This window comes from Protopterus annectens, chromosome 8.part0 (assembly GCF_019279795.1).
Source record: "Protopterus annectens isolate FY-2018-M chromosome 8.part0, PAN1.0, whole genome shotgun sequence".
NCBI lineage: Eukaryota > Metazoa > Chordata > Ceratodontiformes > Protopteridae > Protopterus > Protopterus annectens.
Genome location: NC_056741.1, coordinates 401,001,596 through 401,022,507, shown reverse-complemented (window position 1 = coordinate 401,022,507; position 20,912 = coordinate 401,001,596). Strand labels below are relative to the sequence as shown.

The following is a 20,912-nucleotide window of genomic DNA, read 5'->3' as shown; positions in this document are numbered from 1 at the left end:
GGAAAGGGCAACATTTGAACTGGATTGTTGAACAGAAGTGGTGTAGCATATGGACATGTATTTGGTTGGTGCATGCATGCATCCAGGTGTAAGCAGGAAGCTGCACCCATCCAGAATAGCTTCTGAGGCTCTGTCACAGGAGTAGCACATTTTGACCAAAAATATTTTTACAGAGGGACACAACGTTTCAGATCTAAAAAGCAGCACAACTCTTCATCATCACTTTTACTGAAATAAGTGGTCTGGAGGCTTACAAGAATGGACTTTTTGTAGTTTAATAGAGTCAGGGAGCTCCTTTCTCCTATGAAATAGATTTGTTGAAAGGGATGGTGTAGCCACTAACCTCTCCTTATAATAAGAAATGAAACACAGATGTGTAGTCAGTTTTTGACAGAAAGCAGGTTTTGTTTTATATTGCTTTGCAGATTACCTTGTCGGTATTTTTACAAACGGCATACAGCCAACCACTATAACTAGCACTAAATGAGCCACTTAATCTAGCTGTTCTGAGTTACATGTGAACATACACCTTGCAGATACATTTAAACTTAAAGCAGCACAGCTGAGCAAATTAAGAAATGTTCACCATAGATAAGGATCCTTGTATTGTAACTTAAACATGCTCAGAGGTAGGATTGTAAACAAACATAAGATTACCTCATACACACAATCCCCTTTACAGGGTTAGATCATTTTTGTTCAGTATGTTCTTACCACTGCAGTGCGTACAAATTTATAAAATAATGTGTTTATTAACCTGGGTAGTGCACTAATTCACTTGTTATTTCAGCCACAGCCCAGGAGCAATGACTGGTTTAAGTGACTTACTCCAAGTCGTACAGTAAGCGGATGGAGGCTGAGGGAGTCAAACCCTGCAGTCAGATGGGATGGATGTATACTGTTAAATGCACAGGAATCAGACAGTTGTTGTTGAGCACTTTATAATTGAGGCAGCAATAACCACTTACTAATCAACAGAAAGACTTGTGCACAGGTTCAGTTTATGCTTGACTCCATTGTTAAGCACTTGCATATTACAACGCATATTTTAATACTACATCCACTGATGCGCTGCTAGAAAAACTGTTTCTTCTAAGGAGTGGTAGATGTGTCACCGTACACCTATTTGGAACCATTTGGGGATGGAAACCGCAGCTAAAGCAGGATAGAGGATTTCTGCTTGAGTTAAGTATTGTTTCTGATGAATAATACAATGGGAAGCAAGGCTTTAGTTAGTCTCTGTACATGATATGAGATGTGGTATCACCTAATTGTTTTCATGAAAAAAGTCCACAAACCATCAGTTGCATAATCTTTTGCCAAATGCATTGTGAATTTATGATGTCATGAGTATTGCTTTGTGTTGTTTAAGCTGCATATAGGCATATGGAGATTGAAGTGTGTGAGACAATAAAAATGCTAGGCTTGGACACTGATCCCTTGATTAGTTGAACAAGGGGGTGGCATTATGATGTTTGGTAATTTATTTACTCCTGAATTTAAAAATTTATATCCCAGGTAGTACTTGTGCCAAAGCTACTTAATAGATGTATTATTTTCACAAACCTTCATCAAGAAATAATCAAGTAACATATATTCCTAACCATACTTGAGTCTCACGCCCCTAAAAGATTAATCAAAATTAAAACACATATTGCACCCTGGCTAACAAAAGACTCCAAATCCCTAATCAAACTTAGAAATAAAACCTGGGACAAATGGCGCACAACCAAGTCACCCCTAGACCGCATTAAATTCCAACAGCAAAGAAATGAGACAAAAAAAGCCATATCACTTGACAAAAAAAATTATTACTGCCAACTACAATATAAATACCAAAACAACCCTCAAAAGTTTTGGGTGGGCTTAAACAGTCTTCTCCGTCCAGGAAAATCCTCAACTCCTACACCAGAAAAACTATGTGATAAAAACCTAGATGAAGTAGCTAACACTTTTAATACCTTCTTTACCGACACTATACAATCCTTAGCTAACCAACTACCGGCTACCAGCTCCCCTAAAACAGACACCATCCAAAAGTCTGAACCCTCCTTCAAATTACAACGTGTCTCAACTGCCTATATACGTTCCTTACTGAAGAAGCTAAAACCAACCACTCTCTCCGCAGACCTTCTCCCAGCTGAATATTTACAAAAAGCTGCAGATGTCATAGCTTACCCCATCACCATACTAATCAATCGTACCATAGTAGAATCCACAATCCCCTTAATATGGAAAATATCCTATGCAATTCCACTCCATAAAGGTAGCCCATCCACAGAACTATCAAATTATAGGCCCATAGCCATATTGTCACCATTGGCCAAAATCATGGAAAAGTGTATACACAAACAACTTCTTTGCTATCTTATCCAGAACAATCTACTAAACAATTCTCAACATGGTTTCAGACCCCACCATAGTACAACCACTGCCCTTCTCTCTTTTACTGATACAATTAACCAAAACCGGAATAAGAAAAAAATATCATCAGCTCTCTTTCTGGACCTATCAAAGGCCTTTGACATGGTTAACCACCAACTACTTCATGACACTCTAAAAAATTTCCATTTAGACAACCAAACCCTGGATTGGTTTCATGCCTATCTCTCTAACAGGCAACAAGCTGTACTCTGGCAGAATAAGCTCTCCAGCCTCCTACCTAATACCATAGGGGTTCCTCAAGGTTCTATACTGGGACCTCTTCTCTTTTCAGTCTTCATAAACGACCTTTACAAAGCCATCCCTGACGCCACCTGTATTCAATACGCAGATGACTCGACATTAGTTTGTTCTGATGCATCTCCAGTTAACCTATCACTCAAAACACAATCCTGTTTCCTGGCAGTTGAGAACTGGCTATCAGGGCACCAACTGATTCTGAACCCAAACAAAACCAAATTATTACTATTCCACCCCACCCACAAGACCACACCCACATCCTTTTCTATACAATCCAAAAATGGAACAATTATCTCCCCCGACTCCTATACTAAACTATTAGGAGTTACCATTGATAATAAACTTAGATTTGATATTCATATCAATCAGACTATCAAAACCGTTAATAAAAAACTTGGGTCACTATATCGAATTAAATCCTTTCTAACTCCAATTGCAAAAATGTCCGTAGCCCACTCACATCTTCTCTCTACCCTCCTATATGCCTCCCCCATGCTTACTAATCTTAACAAATCTGACCTTAATAAACTGTCATGTTGTTATAATAATATTGTCAGATTTGCAACCGGCATGCCCTACAGGACCCATCACTGTATTAACCTACAAAACCTCGGTTGGATAGAATTTCCAAACCTTCTTCAACAAAGCCATTTTATAGAGGCATTTAAAATACTCAAACAACCCGACAACACTCCTGCACTGAAAAACTTAATCAAACCCTACAACAATCTCAATAGTCTACGCTCTTCGAACAAGCTACTAGTACAAACAGTCAAATCCAGCAACGCAGGGGGTGATACACTCTTTGCCAATGCCATCGGAAAAATATGGAACTCCCTTCCTCACCAGTATTACCTCCCTATGCCAATTCAAAAAAAGGCTAAATCACCATTTCAAGTCTCACTGGCTTTGCCAATGCTCAAACCCAGATTAACTCTTCCTCAGTGAGCAAATTTCTTTCTTTTTCAGGTCTAACCAAATAATTATCCTATGGACCTTTCTCTCAACTGGCCGACCCCAGATTTTCCTTGTGAATCTTTTAATGTTGTTCTTAATTGAAAATCTTTTAAACTATGCTATATGGACAGCCTAGAAAGAGAAAAAGTATATCACAGCCTGTGTCTCTTATTCACAATTGTTTTTATAAAATAAATACTTAATGGTGTCTCCTCTTCTGTTTAATTTAACAAAGGAGAAAATATGTACTCTATGTGACATGTATGTAATTTCCTGACTATGTGGAGCTTTTCTCCCCGGGCCTCCGCTGAAAATGGACATGTATCCAGACGGACCATCCCGGTCAACAAATGTAAAATAAAATAAATAAAAAAAAAAATATATATATATATATATATATATATATATATATATATATATATATACTTGTATGTATGTGGGTTATGTGTGTTTGTGTGTGGTTGTACTAAAATAGTAATCACAGTGATCAAATGAACAAACCAAACATTTGAAAAAGGACATTCCAAATCAAATATGAACCAATAAACAGAAAAACTTGTCTGAAGAAGTGCCTTTGAGTGTGAAAGAGGTATTTTTTTATTAAACTGTATACCTCAGTTGTGGTGGATGAGTTCTGCTATTTGTTGAAATCCCAGTGATGACCACAGATTACTTAAAAAAAAATGTCTGTATAATGGTAATGAAGTCTGCTTTTTGTAAGAAGCGCAAATCAGTGGCTGTGATACTAAGACCACCATTGTAACACTTCAGAATCCCTCAGATGAATGTCACTGAATAGAGAGTTTAGCTTCATGCTGCTGACCCTGGCCCTAATAGGATATGTCTACCTCTCATAAATGTGTTACACAGTTTTTTTGCACACAGCAAAACATAAGACCATCTGATGATGTCTAGGGGAAAATCCCCCATAAAAAATTTAGAAGATGAAACTTTTATCACTGCCTTCACCAGAAGACAGGAAGTGCCCACTATTACAGTATAAGCAAGTCATGCCATACAGTGAATTCAAACACAGGAACAACATAGTGCCATGTAACCTTCCAGTGTATACTTATCTTCTTAATGAACATGCTTACAGAAATAAATTATTACATACTCCTTACTATCACCACTCGTCCCTTAACACTCATTAAAAGCTAACCCTATTTTTTTCCTCTTATTCAGCCTTTTCCAGTACTTCCAGTTCTTCCTTACATTTCCCTAAAGAAATAATTTTTCATTATTGTTGTTTTGATAAACACCAAGATGCAGTAACTGCAATGTGACTTAATAGGGTTACAGTGAAAAAATGAACAAATTATTGCAACTGTCACAGTGCCTAGTAGAATGTCTTGCAGAACGTATTTGTAAGTATGAATAGTATATCCGCAGTGGTACAGCGGTAGCATTGTTGCCTCACAGCAAGAGGTTCTCCCATTCGATTCTCGGCTGGAGTGCGGGGAGCGCCTTCTGTGTGGAGTCTGCATGTTCTCCCCACGGTCGAGTGGCGTTCCAAAAGACATGCGTGAATGGGTGTGCCTTCGTTGAAGGTTGGGCGTCGAGCTGGCAACTCGGCACTGTAAAAATCTACTGCCAATCATTAGCAGATCGAAGTTCCGCTGTGGCGACCCCTAACCGGGAAAAGCCGAAAGACCAACAACAACTACTACCCAAATAGGCAGAGAGACAGATTACAGGGGAAAAAAGGTTGTAAGTAGAGGATCTCCTTTTCTTTGTAGTTTTTATACCTGTTACCAACAGTTTATGATTATGTATTCTGAATGATTTGTGTTAGGTTGACTGAGGTATGCTGAGTTAGTTTAATATAGTATTCTTGGATGTAGGGGGTCACTGGTCAGTAGCTCCATTATACAGACCACTAGATGAAACAAAGAAGGAACAAATGTTGGGTCATAAGTATGACATAAGATAACATTTTCTCCAAATGCAGTGGTCGCAGACAGTTCCAAGTGAGCTGTCAAAGGGACATGTTTTCCAGTAAATGTGAACTTTAAGAATGGAGTGTACGTGAACTATTAAGAAATAATGAAATATTCTTGTTTAAATCTCTCTAGGTGTATTGGCATTCTAGTAGTCATGTCTTAGGAGCAGCAATGGAGCAGTTGTATGGAGCATTACTATGCCGGGGACCCAGCACTGAGAGTGGCTTCTACTATGATATGTTCCATCAAGGCAGGTGAGTGCAGCAGGATGGTAAGACTGGATTATTTTATAGAGTTTCCTGTTGCTTTAGAGTATAAAGTAGAACAAATGGAAGTATTACCTTTTCACTGTAGTAAAACAGATCAGTATAGCTTCAATCAGACGTAGTTGACCTTTATGCCCTTATACTGTATACTGTCAATGTTGGCAGCACTTTGATGCCCTGCCCATGAAAACCATAAACGAGGGAAGCCAAGACATGTTTGTAAGAATAAATACTACCTAAGTAGTCAGAAACTCAGAAAAAAGATTTAAGTATGGCAGCAATAGACAAGAAGAAAGAATATTTAACAGCATCCTACATTCATATATAATGGAATGGTCATAGATGTACAAAACACACTCTGTATTGATCATTTACGTAGAAATAGCTATGAAACCATGACAAACCATTTTTCAGCTAAGCTACGACAAAGAGCAAATTATTATCCCTGGGTAAAAGTTCAAAGAGGTATATTGCAGGGTGATTCTTTGACAATGCTGCTGTTTTGTCTTGTCCTTAACCCATTAAATTGCTTACTTAATGGATTTAAGCTATGGTTGCAGTTTAACTTGCAGAAACCAACCAGGTTTATCTGACTTACTTTTTGTGGATGATTTAAAATTGCATAGCTCATCAGATGAACATCTAAAAGCACAACTACAAATGGTCAAAACTTTCTCAGGTAATATAGGAATGACATTGGGTTTTGATAAATGTGCAAAAGCAATATTTATAAAACGAAATCTGCAACACCAAGAAAATCTAAACATGGGATAGGAATGAGATACAAAGGAACATGAGCATGAGGGATTGTATATATATTGTAATAGATGAAGAGTCAACGATAAAACATGAACAAATGAGAGAAAAGCTTAGTAAGGAGTACTTCAGAAAAATAAAGCTAATATTGAAAATAGCCTTAGCATCAAGAAGTAAAGCCCATACAGTAAATCAATTTACTGTTTCTCTTCTAACTTAGAACTTTGGTGTACTATCGTACATTTTGGGGCCAATTTATCAGTGGGTCAAGAAAAAAAAGAAAAATGCTTTATGCTTATCAAGTGATATGTAAAAACAGTGCATGTCAAGATTGAAATTTAATTCATATATAGATCTTCAGTTGTGGGACTAAGTACATATTTGCTGACTTCATCAGATCCAAACCTATTGAATGTTCTAAAGCATAAAGAGAAGTAGTTTAAGATTCATATTTGTGTAGTTTAACAAAAGCATTTGAAAACGAAGTGGGAATGGGGAATCGAACCAGAAGCAGACAGAAATCTGACAGCATTTGAAAGTGCCAAAACACAACAATGGTAGTTCATAGGCTTGCAGTCCAAGGGACCATTAGGAGCTTGGCCAAAATTTCCAGTTACCTCCAAGCACGGTCTGGCTAAGTGACTTGCTTAAGGTCACACAGTAGGCAAATGAGGACTGAAGGAATCTAATGCTCTACTACAAGAACTGCAGCTCACAGCCTTAACCCTCTGCACCAACTGGCCAACTGCCAGATGGAAGAGTATAAGGAAAAAGACCAGAAGAGATCAAAAAAAGTGTAATGTTCACAAATATAGTGGCAGGTATAGAGATTTTCTAGAACAGACTCATGCTGATGAACATTTGACACAGGAATGGTTAAGCTTGTGAGTTGTGAGAACACATGGGAGCTCTGTGCAACTTTTCGGGTCTGAGCCCAGTTAGGTTATGTGGGTCACTGATCCACCAAATGCTTGCCTGTGAACATGACCTCCCAGGCTTGATTCAGTGGGTGGAACATTGTGTCCCTTTTCCAGGCAAAATGCCCTTACTCTTTGAAAGAGCTGTAACGAGGGTCATTTTGTGGATCTTTGTTTGGCCCCCTCATTTTTAACCCAGTTTGCCAATGATGACCCTACCATGAGCACCATCCACCAGACTGTTGCACAGCGGAAATAGTCAATGGGCACACATATGTCTTCATTATGATAAGATCACAATCCAAGAAAGTGAGTTTGTCTTGTTCCTTGCTTAATCTTCAAATATCCCTTGACTTCAGCTTAGTAAGTATGGATATTGTAACCAGCATTAGTTACCTAGAATTTGGGCATGGGCTTAATATGCTATATTATTACTTGACAACGGGTGGTTTTTGTTAAGCATGCTGATATGAGTTATGATTTATGAGCCTGCATTTATTTAGGTTGCCTCTACTAATGCCATAATTAATGTATTTTTTGTACATGCGTCTATACCCTGTGATACTGTTTACATTATCCATAAGATTCACTGGATTCATGGGAATTTCAAGTCAGTTGAATTTTGTGATCATGTATGCCTTACCATTAACCCCCCGACCATATTCCTTTTCTAGGTGGGCTAAGTCATTCAAGCCAGGGGTGAATTTGCAGGTACCCATCCAGTTATCTTTGTCTTGTTTAATCTAGAGGGTCAGTCTGTTTCACTAGTGTGTATGCATATGTATGTATTAAATCAGTTGTTCAGCTGTATTTTTGCACAGTTTTACTAGAATCCCATCAACTCAACGTAACAGTTTGCTTATAAGACTATTACATACACAAATATCAAGTGGAATGGAAAAATGAAAGTAGAGGGTTGTCTGTATATTGTATCCTGCAGTGTTATTGAGGTTGTGCTACACTTTACAAAAAAGCAGGATGAAGATGAGAACATATTGCTTTTGTTTTGATGATCATTTTGGAAGATACCATGAAGACAATTGTGAAGAACAAGCAACATGTTTACATATGGTGGAAATACTAATAGGTACAATACAATTTGTAACACATGCAGTTACTGATTAGAAAAATGTTAGATTAATTTTCAGGCCACCTGAATAATACAGAAATTACAATTATAATTATGCAGTGGTGAGTGTGTGTGTGTGTGTGTATGTATAAAATTTATAAATATTTGTGTGTGTACATAATAGGAAAATATATGCACTAGAAAAAAAATCAAAAGAAATAGAGATAAACCTACAAGAGGAGGAAGCTGAAGATTTTGATGGGTTTGGTGCATCTTAGGTGGTACATTTTTCTCCTGTGCATTTATTCTTCATGAGTATGAGAGAGAGGAAGTTGCTTTTAAATTTTTTGAGAGTGGTATTTTTTTATATCTTTTGGTAAGTTGTTACACATTTTGCCAGCATATTTTCTGAATATGGAATCTTTGAATGACCCATGCTGCTAGGTTGTGTTAAGTTGTCAAGCATATATCTGAGTTTTTGTTTCAGACATGACATTGAAAGAAGTTTGTTGCTTTCAGTAGGTTTTGGTGATGTACACTGGAGTTTAAGAACTCAGTCAATTTTTATAAACCTGTTCCCTGTTTTACATAGTGTAGATTATTTATCTTGCAAACATTAAAGGCACATTAAGTGTTTAGCCAAATCCTCCGAGAGAAGGGACGACCAAGGCAGCATAAAATATAAAACAAAAAAATCAAAGCTCCAGAGAAACTAAAATTCACCGAACACTGTGTTTATTGATAGGTAAGCGCTTTCACAAGAAATTGCTTCATCAGACCTTCCACACACAATAAAAAACAAGGTCCATATATACTGAATTGAAAATTCAAACTCTCCAATCAAAATCACAGTAATTAACATGACATCATAAAAGCTACATAAATTAAAAAATTTAAAAAGAAATACATCTATTCAATTCACTGTCATACAACCCTACAAATCAACTATAAATAACTATACAATAGCGTAGACAAAAAATAAAAAAATAAAAGAGAAAGTAAAAACAGACAATCTATAGTTACTGTGATTTTGATTGGAGAGTTTGAATTTTCAATTCAGTATATATGGACCTTGTTTTTTATTGTGTGTTGAAAGTCTGATGAAGCGATTTCTTGTGAAAGCGCTTACCTATCAATAAACACAGTGTCCGTTGAATTTTAGTTTCTCTGGAGCTTTGATTGTTTGTTTTATATTTTATGCTGCCTTGGTCATCCCTTCTCTCGGAGGATTTGGCTAATTTATTTATCGTTTTTGTGAGTGACGGGACGTTTATCCAGTGGGTTTTCGTTTGGTTTTGCAACATTAAGTGTTTGCCTAGTTACTTGAGAATGGTATGCTTTAACTCTCTGCAGCCTTTTTTAGTTACTAGCTACACTTAATTGTACTTTACCAGACAGAAAAAGTTATCAGTAGTAACATCAAAGAATTTTAACGTTACTATATTCAGTTTTTTGAAGCAAGTGTGACTTCTTCCTCCTTTGAAATGCATATCTGTGAAGTATTAGCATGTGTTTACTTCCAGAAGCTAATCGGCTAATCCCTCTGTCAAGAAGTTCTGCAGTCAAGGCCACCCGAAAGACAAGTTTCACCTCCTTGGGATAAAAATTTTAATGTTTAACTATCCAAAATGTGCCTTCATTTGAACTGGCAGTTTTCATGGACACTAAATATCTTTCAAGGAAATCTCTGGGTTATTAGCTGTTATTTTATTTAAAAGACAAAAACAGACAAGACTTTTGCCACGGTAGCAGGTTGGGGAAATCAGAAGCTGAAAATTGGGATAGAAGGGAAAATAGTGGAGTGGGTGAATCACTTCAAGTATCTAGGTTGAGGACAGTGCCTGAATGAGGAGGTCCTAGCTGGAATTAGTAGGGTTGCATTGCAGCCAGCTGGTACAGAGTGTCAGAAGTAGTATGTGACCGAAGAATGCCAAAGAAGGTGAAATGTAAAATATACAAAACAGTGGCACAAAAAAGATGTTAATTGTTTGTCCAAAACATTAATTCAAATTCTAACAGAGAGAGAGAGAGAGAGAGAGAGAGACATTAATTCAAATTCCGAGATAGAGAGCTAAGAGAGAGAAAGAGCGATAGATGTTTCATTTAGTACCATTATGCTTTTACAGTGGTATTGTTCAACCTCTCACTAGGATCATATACTTTTGGAGCTAGCTGGCCAGCCTGCTTACATATTGGTGTAGATGCATGTCTGGACATGGCTAAGCTGACTAAGTTATTCATGTCTGTAGTCTGAACATATGTGAGCAGATACTCAATATTTGTACTTGAGATGTGTATTTTCAGTATTTGTCTGTTGATCTGTGTGCTTACTTTACTACTGTCAGGGCACCTGCATGTTTTCATACTCTTTTTATATTAATTCTTTATAACATATTAGGCTCCCCGGAAGGGGAGTAGTTATTTACTTTTTAATTTCTGTTTCATTTCTGTAGACATTTGTGGCTGTAAACTTTGACGTAATCATTTGCATATGTGTGAATTAATGCATTGTTTCTGCTTGAGTTGTTTGTCTTCATCAAGGAAATTTCAAGAGTGTAATCCTTACATTGCCTTTGCAGCATCCTTCATACATTTTTGCACACTAATATTTAGAAGCTGGTATCTATGTTCCTATTTAAGCTATTAAAAATATTTGTTTCATGAAAAATGTCTTGATATGGAACATAACTTTTTTTATTGCCATCTAGTCTCACATCTGCAGTAGCATTTAATTTACTTTGCTGTTATCAAGTGCTGTGTTTAGTAACTCATGGTTCACTGTTTATATTTTCACTGCTTAAATCAGCATCGTCAGACAGGTGTAAGTAAAACTTCACCAATATCTGTTATTTACAAATTTCCATACATCAGAATAGTAGCTAACTTTTGCATACTTAGTGGGGACTAATTAGTGATGCACATGAATGGATGAACGAGATTCCCACTGTCCCTACCTACTATCTAGCGAAACCACAGCCAAGGGAACGGGCTTGGCAGAATCAACTGGGAAAGAAGACCCTGTTGAGCTTGACTCTAGTCTGGCATATGTAATGGTGTTCAGAGGGTGTTTGAAAATTTTTACATTCTCAGTGACATTAGAGGGACTCTAGATGACTTGTTTTATTTTTCATACTACATGTAGTGTATCCTGTGTCCAAGGCATATTTGAGGATAAAGCACCTTCACTTTGTTGAGCAAATGAATGTTTTGCAAAGCAAATTGTCTTTCTCACAACCACTCATTTTCATGACTGTGCATTTTGTTGAAAGAGGTAAGTAGGTCTGTGTTTGGAATGTGTGTGCGCGCACACGCATGTGTTTGTGGGCTAAAATTAGAGTAAAGGTTACACAAGCAGTTAGTTTTAGGGTTGTGCTTTGTATACAAGAGTACCAAGTGTCTTGTGTAGTGGTGCTGTTAGGGAAAAGGCTTTTCGGAAGGTGTTATGCAGGGCTGGGGTTAGGGGCATTGATAGAGGTAGGATTAGCACACGTGTAAGATGGTATGGAGGGCCCTCAAAAGTGTCATCACAAAAGTGAGATTGCCATGATTTGCGTACTAAGGCTGAGATTATGCTATCTCTGATAAATCCTCTTCCTCTGAGGTAAGGTGATGTCAGAGTTAGTAAAGCAGCAGTGTATAGGGGCTGTAGGGAGTTACAACATGTTAAAGTACTCTTGGAGATTAGAGGTTTATGTGAGCAATTGCAGTTTTGTAATGACACTTTTTAGAGTCAATCTGTACTGTGTCAATTTTAGTCATGGAGCTGCCCAGCTCTTTAGTTAGATGTAGTTTATTTATTTTTATTTTAATTTACATTTGCTAACCTGGTAAGTGAACTTGTCTGGGGTGGCCATTTTTTGAGACATTTATCTGTATTTGTTTTCCATGGTAGACCACTGATCTCCGTAGACTTTTTTCAGACTCAGCCCGGGGTAGTATCTGGTTAAGTGACTTGCTCAGAATCAAGCAGTTAGACAATGGAAACTATACAAAGCAGAAAATGGTACTGTAATAAAACATCAGCTTAACCTATGAGACTATAAAAGTACATGTGTTTATAAGCAAACACTGTGCAAGTTAAAACAGTAATAACAACAAAGTATAGGTTCATAGGTAGGTACTAGGCTATTGGCCCAAGGGCCTATGTAAGTCGAGCCAGTAAGGTTACATAGCTTACGCCACCCAAGAAAGTTATTTTCCTGTGCCACTATCCAGCAGAGACACAGAAGTGATCCCCAGGGTGTATTTCCTATTTCCCATTCACTCATCAAGATTTTTCTTGAAGAGTGGTAATGAAGAACTTTGCTTGACATAGATGGGTAGCTTGTTCCAGAATATAGGAAGTCTCTGGGACAGGAGTCTATCCCTCCAGCGTGTCCTGTTTATTGTGGTGACAAGGTTTAGGTCACTAGAGCATGTAGCTCGGAGAGATTGGGATTTCTTTAGGTGTAGCATGTCCAAAAGCTCTGGGTTTAACATAGCTTTATATGTTAGGCAGAGATCACCTTGGAGTAGGCGATATGCTATGGAGTAAAGCTGGAGTTTTTTGAGGCGGTCAGTGTAGGGCATTTGTTTGAGGCCAGTAATCCTCTTTGTGAGGTACTTCTGTGGCCTTTCCAGCTGCTGCAGATGTCTTGTGAGGTACATTCCAAAAGGGGAATTGTACTCTATATTGGGTCTAATGTATGTACATTGAAAACATTCTACTTAAAATTAGAATTAATTCCTCCCTTTTGGGGCACTGAGGCATGAAGCCCTGACTGTGACCCAGATAACCTATCTTCAGCTAGTGGGCATGGAAGCTGGAGGGAACAGGGAGAGAGGATTGGAGTGAGTGGCATACAGCTCACCTGTCCTGAGGAAGGGAGGTGGCTTGACTTGCTGCTTGGACACTCACCAGGATCTCTGATTGGGTGCAGTTAGTGAGGTCCAGTTCCAGAGGTACATGATTTGTGTGGTGTAGACACACAGGTCAGGGGGCAGTCACTTGGAGAAGCTCCCATGTTCCTCTCCCATAAACTTGCAGTGTTAGCGTCACTTGGAAGCTGTTGAGGAGTTTTGACAGTTTCTGGAATTGGGGCGAGAACTGACGTATGCCTGGATGACAGCTCCATAATGGTCTCTCGCTTCACTGGGGGAAAAAAATAGGCTAGTGGTAGCTTTCATCCCTGTGCAAATTGAATGGGGCTCATAGATCTCATGGAGCTGATTGTCAGCAGACCGAGGGTTTGCAAAATAAAAATTTTGAAATATCCTTGTATACATTAACTATGGCAACAGGTCAAGTATACACAAATAATAATTTGAATTATTATAATTATAATAGAATTCCAAGATTTCAGGCAGTGGGTAAATTTAAGTCTTTAGTTTCAAATCACCATATTTCATTAACTTTACTAAAAGCTGAAAGGCAGAGCATCTACTTCCCTCCCTTACATTGGAAAGGATGATGTCTTACCTTGACTATTTTTCTCATCACCAAGCATTGGTGGATGGAAATCACCAGAATTTAATATCTGTGTATTGCAGCCATATGTATGCATATAGATGATGCGATTCCTTTGTACTGTCCATGTTCATGGTGTTTTAGGTCAGACCCCACCATGAAGGGTCAACTGCAAGGATATCATTGACCTTGCCTTGTGATTGTTTTGCCTTCTCACCTTTAACCCCAGGACTTGGATCTTTCAAGGTGAGCTATCCTTGAAACTTCACGTGTCAGAGTAATGTAGGATGCGTCTGTCAGCACTTGACTTCTAGATTTCCCAGCACATGTAGCGATAACATTTTAATTATAATTAGCACTAGTAGTGCTTGTAGATTTTCTACTTATTTGTATTTTCCTTGTTTAGTTTGTAATTACATATGTACTGTATGTGTAATAACAAATGGCTAAAAAATGCCTAGTGTTTCCACTGTTACAAAAAACAGAAACATGTATTTTAGGGGTGCACGTTCTGATTTTTTTTTTCTCACTCTTTTTTTTTTTTTTTAATCCAGCCCTGTATCAAACAGTGATTATCCTGCTTTAGAGGAGATCTGCAGAAGAATCATTAAGGAGAAGCACCAGTTTGAAAGAATTGTTGTTTCTCGGGATGACCTGTTTGAACTGTTTAAGGTACATTTTATGACTTGCGTATACTGTAATTTGTTTAGAAACAAAGTTTTTAGTAGAGAGTATTTAATATTTTCACGTTTGAGTACCTTGTTCCTTTTTTTTCTTCAGTAAAAATCTGTTTCTTAGGAACAGATCACTGTCTATGTTGAGTAGACCGCCGGGTCACCAAAACTTTGTCCAGCCACACACTGTCACATTACTGTCTTCTTTCAGAGTAACTTTCTAAGAGGCCTAGCTGTTTTACTGTAAACCATCATCCTGAGATGCACATTGACTTTTAGTTAACCCATTTACCAGGAGAATCAAGTTTTTTTTGTATCATTTGCACATTATTTGTTGTTACTGACTCAGAGGAAGCCTGGCTAGTAGAATGGTCTCTTACCCGACGACAGGCCTGACATATGAAAAAAAAAATTATTGCACTTTTGAATTTATTAGTTGTGTGTATTAGAAAGTATTTTATAACTGTTTTCTTTATTTTCAGTATAACAAGTTTAAACTGAGAATGATAAATGAGAAAGTGACAACGCCGACAGCATCTGTCTACAGGTAAGATGGTACATTAACAATGGTGAAAAATTGCCCCAGTGTCATAAAACTGTTTTTGCATACTGAGTGTTGTTTATTTGCCTTAATTGATACAATGATGCCAACAAGGTTTGATTGAAACAGAATAGGTAACTCCTGATTTTCTGCAGATTTTGATCTATATCTATTAAGCACCCATTGCTAATATGTTGTCTTATTGTATTGTACAGTACCTAATACATGTGATTTAGTGTGAAAATTTGTAACTGCCAAATTGGCCCATATGTTTTTATATTTGGACCAATAACCAACCTGGTTGAGAGAAAAAAATACATAAATAAAGAAAATCAGTTTCAGCAGAAGTTGAGAATGATGTATACATAGGATCAGGAACCAGAATAACGTGTAAATCAACTAAACAATAAAGAACTTGTAGAACATTAGTGTAGTTATCATTGGAAAAATACTAGAAACCATTTAAATGCATACAGTATTTTGTACCTTAAGTCACTTTTCATTATTTGCCTAATGGAAACACTTTCAGTTCTTTATGTATTTTTTAATTTATAGCAGTTATACAAATAAGATAAAAGATATACCACTGTTTGTGGTCAGAGTTCACTGGAGAAGGAAATACCAAAAGAGTGGTTCAAGAGGTGGATATATTTGTAAGAATTAAGTCAAGAATGTTGTATCCTCTACTGTGGTGGCCTTACAACTGAGCAAGATAAATACAGATTTATCACTGTTGCAAACCTCATCTGCAAAGCAATGGAATGTGTTATAACATATTTTGAAAGTACAGTGTCAATAATCTTATTTGACTCGACCTGTAATAGTTTGACTATGTGAAGTCTAGAGCCTGTCTACTGAATCTAGTATACTTCTTCAGAAGGTCTGTTGGCAGTGGCCATGCAGTAGGCACTGCGTATCTTGACCTGGCGAAGGCCTTTGACATCATTTCTCATACTTGCATCATACAGAAGCTACATTTGTTAAAAATCATCCTGTATGTGGTAAGGTGGATAGCAAACTGTCTGAAAGACAGAACACACACAGAGCAAGTGGGAGGTGCCTCACTAGGCTGTATAAAAGTGACCAGTGGGTTTCCTTGGGGTTCGATGTTGAGGGCTCTCCTTTTTGGCCTTTACTTCTCAGATCTCCAGGCAGAGGACCAAAACCTCTGGCTAACAAAATTTGCAGATGCCAACAAACTCTGGGTGGTGGTGAAGTCACCCTTTGATATCCAGGTCTTCCAGTATGAATTCTCCATGCGGTAAAACTAAATGCTAAGAAGTGCAGTCTCATCACTTTTTGGTTAGACCACCCTCTCCCTTCATCATGTTGTATAGAGAGTACACCACTACAAAATGAAAATGTAGTCAGTGGCATAGGAACTTGAGCTGATAATTTACTCTCTTTTGACCATCATGTGACAGTGATTATTAGAAAATCATTTTATTTAGCACAAATAATTGCAAAAGAAATATATTCAAGGTCTAAATAGGTAATAGCTGCCTTATACCCAGCATTGATCAGTCATGTTATTGAATACAGTGCCCCCTTTCACTAAACATATCAAACAAGAAGATCTAAAATATTTGTAAAGAAAATGATCTCAGGATAAAAGTCCCGGATATCAAGAAAGTCATGGAAAGACTTATCATGGAGCTATCAGACAAGATACAGGGAACCTCAAACACTGGACCCATCTCAGTTTGGATTTGTAGTGTCAGGTAATGCTTACTCTATCTGGTGGATTTTTTTTAGAAGGTCACCAAAGCGATAGATGAAGGCAAAACAATACATACCATATAACTTGACCTGGCGAAAGCTTTTGACATAGTTCCCACTCAGAAATAGTAGAAAAGCTAAATAAACTGGGAATAACCCCCTTTGTCATCTGATAGATTGCCAACTGGCTTATAGATAGGATACAGAAAATCAAAATAGCGGAAATTACCTCCACAAAAAGACCAGCCACCAGTGGAGTTCCCAAGGGTTCTGTTCTGGGACCACTACTGTTTTGCATCTACTTTTCTGAAGTAAAAAACAATACCAAAGGGCTCTAGCTGACTTAAGTTTGCAGATGACTGCAAGCTAGGAGCTGTCATTGTATCCCCATATGACTTAGCCATCCTGCAGGAAGGTTTGTCCCAAATAAATAACTAGTCCCAAAATCATGGACTGAAAATAAATGCCAAAAATGCATTAATGTATCCTTTGGGAGGTCATCTACCTCGGGGAACTACCAACTTAACAATGTACCCCTAATAGTTGACCCAGTTGTTTGGGAATTGGGAAATTGTGATAGTTTTATTGAAAAACCCTCAAACAAAAAAACACACCGCAATACCCCCTAAAACCTATTAACTTTATACTAACACGCAAAAGTATGTACACCTTCAAATATTGAAGTTTTACGCTCCTAACAGGAACAAAAGTCCAAAACTGACAGCCACACTCGCAGACTTGAGTTAACTTAAAAGAAAGATTATCCATGCTAAGATGCATTTTGCAGCCTCTGCTTCTACTAAGTGCTGATTGGTTTTCTTATTTTTATAGCTCTCCCAGCTGGGAAAACCCCTGAATGCTTTCAGAGCACATTATCTACCTTGGGAAAGCCCCTGAATTCTTTCAGAAAACATCTACCTTGGAAAACCCCCTCAGTGCTTTCAAAGAACATTATCTCCTAGCCAGTTTCTCTTTTTTTTTTCCTCAGCCAATCACTCTCCACCAGACTGTATCCAATTTCTCTTTGTTAGATTGTTAGTGAGCATATGGGTGTTTGCTGGGAAAAAAGCCTCATAATATTTAATGTTCTTTTTCATTTACTTTTTTTCTGTTAAAATTGCAGTTAAATCAATCTAAGGTCTTTAATCTAGTCATTTTCCCATGCAAGAATGAGAAAAAGCACATGCCCCGGGATTCATGAACCTTGCGCCAGGCGCACGCATAGCGTAGGCGCTACAACGCCAGATATGGCCGCCGAGCGATTCAGGTACGATCCAATTCCAAGTGCACTACCGGCATGCACCTGAGTTGCGCCGCCTCCGGCGTAGGTATGTTAAACACCCCATGTGCGGTGTTGCACCATGCAAATGAAGGCATATAGCGATCCACGAAGTGGCGCAGGCGTAGCATAAGGGCACGGCAATGTAAACCAAAAAAAACGGTTTACATATACCCAAACATGACATAGGAGTAACGGAAGGCTGTCAACGTCAGGTATCATACTGTTGCAACATGCCAATGGCGAAAGACACCGAGAATGTCAAAAGAAAACATGCACAAAATGTAAATAATGACATAAATGGTATGTCCGCAGAAACCACAGCAGAACCCCAGGACATGTCCGCGGAAGGTGCTAAACAATGAAATAATATGACAATGTCATAAAAGAGCAGTATAATACACATCAGCTGCACAGCCACAATACACCATAGTATGCATGGAAAGCCACAACCACAGCGCAAGGGTTGCCAAGGAGTGGCGGTAGTGTTCGGTGCCGTAACTATGAATTAGTAGTCAATGCCATGCAAATGAGGCAGATAATACTGAATCGCAAAACCCCCGCCGGCGTAAGGCTGCACCAAACGGCGCAGCGGTAATACACCGAGGAGTGGCCCAGAGGGAATACATATCAACCGCAGAGGGGTGTGCCACTGTAGGAGGAAGCACATTGGAGCCCAGCAAACATGGGCTGTACAATGCACATCACAGCAGCAGGACCGGCGTGTGGGGAAATAGTTGCGCCGAGAGCACACAATGCGCGCAGAGATGCATGTGCACGAGGATGACTACGTTCCCCTAACCCAGTCATGTGACGGCCGCCCCGTCAACAACAACGGATACAGGAAGGTGATGCGGAGAACATGAGGAAATGCGGAAGCAGTGTAATTGGAGTCGTAATGAGCAATCAACACCAATCAACCCACGAAGGCCAAGTGGTGGCAGCTGACAACTCTTCTTGCAGAAACCCGCAAAACGGGATAGGGGAGGCATATGAATGCAAAGAAAGTAGGGGAGGTAGCAGAATGCAAAGAGTGAAGAACCGATACAGCACAGCCAAGTAGAGAGGTAGCATAACGGCGGCGGCAGACAAAATGCATAATATGCCATGTTCCAGAAACGACACATGACAGGGCTCTGCAGGATGCAATCCAGGAAATAGTATGCACAACGTGCAGAAACAGTAAGGTAAGGTCTAAAGCTAAACCAATGCAGGCAAGTGTAATGCAACACCAAAGGCAACAGCGTTGCAGTGCCAACGGTAAAACACGGAAGATAATCCACAGATACGGCCGCACAGACACACCCTATGACATCACCGGGTGTACAGCACAATAGTATAAAGTGTGAATGCACACAACACACAGGCGCGTATTCCCAAACGCCGCACTCTAGGTGTAAACACATGGGGAACTTTTAAAATGTATATGTTGGGTGCCGCCATGGCCGTGATACATCAGCATGTGTCAGAGACAGACGGAGTTGCGGAGGAGGGTGCCGACAACCACCGTAGGCCTCAGAGGAGAAGGAGAGTGTTCAGACCAAGGGTAACCTACCAGGGGCTACAAGACCTGGAGATAGAGCATTACAGGGTGGACAGGGACACGTTACAGCAAATAGCGGAGCTGTGCCGGCCACGCCTGAGAACAAGAAACAACAGAGGGGAGCCCATCCCAGTGGACACAAAGGTATGTGTAAGCTTACGAATACTGGCTACAGGTACCTTTCAAAGGCCAACCGGGGATATAATGGGCATCTCACAGGCATCAGCATCCAGGGTACTACACCAGTTTCTGGATGCCATGTTACGACATGCCCATGAGTATATATACTTCCCCAGATCTCAGGAGGAGTTGGCTAGCAGTATGCGCTACTTCCACCGTGTGGCACAATACCCGGAGGTACTGGGTGCGATAGACTGTACGCACATACAAATCAAGTCACCACCTGGGGAGCAGGGTAGACGCTACATAAACCGCAAGGGATTCCCCTCCATCAATTGCCAGGTCGTGTGCAATGCGCAGGGCATTATCATGGATGTGTGTGCTGGCAGCCCTGGAAGCTACCACGACTCCCATATCTGGCATGCCTCACAGCTGTATCAGGTATTCGCCAGGGGGGACATCACACAAGGCCACCTTGTGGGGGATGCTGGCTATGCACTGGAACCGTGGATGATGACTCCCATCAGAAATGCACACACACACACACATGCAAGAACGCCATAATGAGGCACACGCACAAACCAGAATAATCATAGAGCGTGTGTTTGGGATGCTGAAATCACGGTTCTGGTGCTTGGATACATCCGGTGGAGCCCTGCAGTACTCTCCAGGCACATGTTCCCACATATTCATAGTATGTGCCATGCTACATAATATGATCCTGCGGAAACAGCTGCTGCAGGGACATAATGGGGAAGTGCCACAAAGCCCACCACAACTGCCAAGGCAAGCACAGGCACAGGGGGTTCAGCGCCATGAACACACTGTGCCAGCCCCAGTAGGCAGACGGAGGCGTACCCAATATGCCTATGCCCTGGCAAAGAGGGAACGTATAGCACATACTCTGACAGCGTAGGCCCCATGGACTGACACCTCCCTACCTGCACACACAGTGAAATGGACGGCACACAAACATGGCCACCCGTAATGTGTACCGTAT

The 20,912-nt window shown here is 39.5% G+C and overlaps 1 protein-coding gene across 1 annotated transcript in view; it reads left to right on the top strand.

Annotated features, from left to right (window-relative positions):
• The window catches only part of TARS2 (threonyl-tRNA synthetase 2, mitochondrial), a gene marked incomplete in the record, with an annotated part of 833,318 nt that overhangs the window by 55,007 nt on the left and 757,399 nt on the right, over window positions 1-20,912 (top strand). The window contains 3 exon segments of the mRNA XM_044079202.1: window positions 5,715-5,836; window positions 14,591-14,708; window positions 15,193-15,257. Of these exon segments, the coding sequence (XP_043935137.1) occupies window positions 5,715-5,836; window positions 14,591-14,708; window positions 15,193-15,257 (305 nt within the window).